The sequence below is a fragment of the Trachemys scripta genome, chromosome 1 (genome assembly GCF_013100865.1).
Source record: "Trachemys scripta elegans isolate TJP31775 chromosome 1, CAS_Tse_1.0, whole genome shotgun sequence".
NCBI lineage: Eukaryota > Metazoa > Chordata > Testudines > Emydidae > Trachemys > Trachemys scripta.
The window spans coordinates 326,777,424-326,780,801 of record NC_048298.1 but is presented as its reverse complement, the minus strand read 5'-3'; the positions used below and the strand labels follow the sequence as shown (position 1 = coordinate 326,780,801).

General features: G+C 52.5%; 1 protein-coding gene across 1 annotated transcript; it reads right to left on the bottom strand.

The window, feature by feature from the left end:
- Positions 1-506: 506 nt before the first annotated feature.
- On the bottom strand, positions 507-3,162 carry FAM181B (family with sequence similarity 181 member B). The gene has a single exon (XM_034759078.1). The coding sequence runs from the start codon at positions 2,893-2,895 to the stop codon at positions 1,720-1,722; it is 1,176 nt and encodes a 391-aa protein (XP_034614969.1). The 5' UTR covers positions 2,896-3,162; the 3' UTR covers positions 507-1,719.
- Between the last annotated feature and the right edge of the window lie 216 nt (positions 3,163-3,378).

Here is a 3,378-nt window from a genome sequence, read left to right as displayed (position 1 = left end):
GCATTTTATTTTCAATTCCCTTCAATGTCATAGGGTAGAATTATTTGCCATCTCTGGGAGTACTATTTGGTTCACCATACCTCACACTTCTTGTCCATTTGACTCCCAGCTTAAAAACAAACAATCCAATTCTAACTGGCCCAAAGCCAAAATCCAGGGCTGCCTTTTAAGATTGGCATCCCAACCAACTCCCCAAAAGGAAACTTAACATTCTGTTGAACTAGTTTCCTGAAAGTAAGTATTTTGATCCCTTGGCTTTATAATCATTTGCTACCATTCCTGTCATTCCAGTATCTTACTGAAACACTCAATAGAGAAGAACACAAAACAGGAATAGGTTGTTGAGGGTAAAGTACAGCATTTCAGAGGATTTAGGAAAGAGAAAAGTGACCACTAGGCTGTCTTAAATTCCGCCAGCCAAATCTAGTGAATGAACTTTACCAAAAATGAAGATGTGGGAGAGACTCTAGTGTATTTCATTCCAACAGTAGTAACAGCCACAGGTCTTTAAGCCATTGTGCAGCTTTATTTTTATAGGACTTACCATAGACTCTTTTACATAATTTAAATGATTATCAAATAATCTCCTGTACACAATAGAACGGATCTGCGTCACTTTCAATGCTTTGACACATTCCTGAAAGAAATCCAACACAGTTTGCGGGAATCACGTTGCTACAGTACGTTTTGGCCAGAACATATGCCATCAATTAACTTATTTATTATAGAATTGCTGTTTGCAACATTCTGCAACACATTGTTAAATTTCAGGACACTAAGATTTGGTAACAGCGTTTATAGTTATTTTTGTTGTTCTCTTGATTTTTTTTAAATTATTTTTTGCACTTGTTTGTGTCCTCTGTTGAAAATCTGCCAGCACTTATGACGCACACAAGTGTGGGACAAGATTTTAAATACACTGTAAGAGCTGATTGAGTTTTACTTTTAAACTCAAGTCACTTACAATTGGTCACGGCTGCTTTAAAGAAAAAGCAGCCCCCGTTGCAATGTAACATAAGACATGTAAATAAATTGTATTTGCCTACAGTAAAATAAAAACATATCTCTAATAAATGCTAACAACATGTAGTTACTGTGCGCTATAAAAACACCTGAAAGAATAAAATAGTTTACATTTTTATTATGTGCAGTGATAGAACCCAAACAAGGAGAGGGGAGACTGTTCAGAATGTGAAGGCAAATAAAAACCTAAAGGCCAGATTCTGCCACGCTTACAAAACAGTCACATTATTTTCAGTGGGACTACTAGCAGAGTCAGGTATTATGCTCTATGGCAAAATCTGGCCCTAAATGTATTGCAGCTAAAGAGCATGACCTTTTTCTCTGTGGCACTAGTGTCTGGTCCAAAGCCCCCTGAAGTTAGTGAAAAGACTCCCATTGACTTCAGTTGGCTTTGGATCAGGTCATTGCTGTATAGGAGAGAAGAATCAGGACTAGTAACCAAACCAAAAAACTCTGGCTATGGACAGAAACCCCTCAGGTTGGAAATCATCAGCTATAACCCAGCCCCAGGATTAAGGGCTACATGGGTGCGATTCCCATTCCACAGCGTCCCCGTCCCCTCCAGTCCTGTTCTCTTTCTGAGTTTACTGTCCTAAATCAAACAGTGTAAAGGGAGGGGAATTAAAGTGATCTCGGCTTTTTGCCAGCTGGTACGTTACAAGCAGCCTACGGTCCACCCTTCCCCCCAAGCCTCCCCTAGAGGCCCGAATAGGCCACCCTGTTGTACCCGGCGCTGTACTCATAAGGCATGGCAGGAGGAGGAGGGAGGGGGCAGTCAGGGAAGTAGGGAGCAAAGGCGGCGGCCAGCTGGGCTGGGCTCTCCTCGCCTCCCGCGGGGGCCGGGTCCGAGCTGGCCGGGTAGAGGGGCGCTCCTGGGGCCCCCATGGCAGGCAGGGGCCGCAAGGTCTCGGGCAGGCTCAAGCTGCTGCAGGAAGCCGCCGCCGGGGGGCTCTTCTTGACGGGGGGGCTCCAGGCGGGCTCGGGGTAGAGCATCGCCCCGAGCAGGTGTGGGGGCAGCGGCGGGAGGTGGGGCTCGTACAGGGCGGGTTCCATGCCCAGCTCCGGGGGCAGGCGGGCCGGGAAACCCTCCTGCGCGGGGGGCTGCTCCGGGAGCAGGCCGCCGTAGTCGGGCCCCAGCAGCTCGAAGAACTCCGCCGCCTCCGGGCTGCCGCCGCCCCGCTCCAGCGCCTTGGGGCTGGGGCTGGGGCTGGCGCTGAGCGGCGGGGCGCGGGGCGGCGGCGCGGCCGGCTCGGTGAAGAACGAAGGGGGCAGGTTGCGGTTCCGCAGCGGCACCTTGCGGGGGCCGCCCCCGCCGCTGCCGCCGGCCGGGCCCTTCTCGCCAGCCCGGCCCTGGTGCAGGGAGTCGAAGAGGGCGGCCAGGCTCTTGCTCTGCAGGCTGCTGGCCGCCTGCGAGGCCTCCCGCTTGGCAGGGGGCTTGCAATGGCCGGCGGGGCCGGGCGGGCAGGAGGGCTGGGGCGAGGCGGCCCCTGCCGGCGGGGTCGGCCGCTTGGGCAGCTCCTGGCCCCCGGCCGGGGCTGGCGCTGCAGGGGCGGAGGCGATGATGCCCGTGCAGCGCTTGATCTGCTTCTGCAGGTACTTCCTGTGGTTCACTTTCCTCTTGGACTTGACCGGCTTGTCCAGGGCCAGCTTGATGTTGCTGGACGCCGAGTCTATGAAGCTCAGCAGGTCCCTGGTGGCTTCTTTAAAATCCCCTGGGTCTTCTCCTCCCCCCATTCCTCCTCCTCCCAGGAGAGCGGCTCCCCCGTCCTCGTAGCTCTTCTCAAGGTCAACATAGTCCGCCAGGCCCCCGGAGGCAGGGAAGCAGAAGGGGATGAAGTGATGGGGATTGAGGATAGCAGCTTGCACAGCCATCGCCTCCCTTCTCCTCTGCCCCTGGCCGCTGCTGCAGCTGCTGGTGCGTTCAGCGCCTGGGCAGGGAAGCTACTTTTTGCCCTTGGTGAAAGGTTGTCCGCTGTGGCCCCAGTGTGTGTGTGTCATGGTCCTGCCAGGGTGCTCTGCAAACCCTTGGTCCTGCTGCTGCCTGGGAGGGGACACCAAGGCAAACTACAGCTCGCTACACCAGCTCCTGTTCTACGTGCTTTCCCCTCCCCAAGGGAGTTCATTAGTTCTTGGAAGAGGTGGAAGAGGAGGGGGCTAATGATGCCGTGTTTATAAAAAAAAAAAAAAAAAAAAGGAGGGACCAGGAGTTGAGCTGATTGTTAACCCTTTGTTTTCATTCTCTTGTGGCAACTAATTTAGGGCACATCCAGAGCTAATTTTTATTGTTTGTGTGGTGCTTGGACATCACAGTGACGGGTGCTTTAGGCCCTGTGTGGACTAGGAAACAGGTTGAGT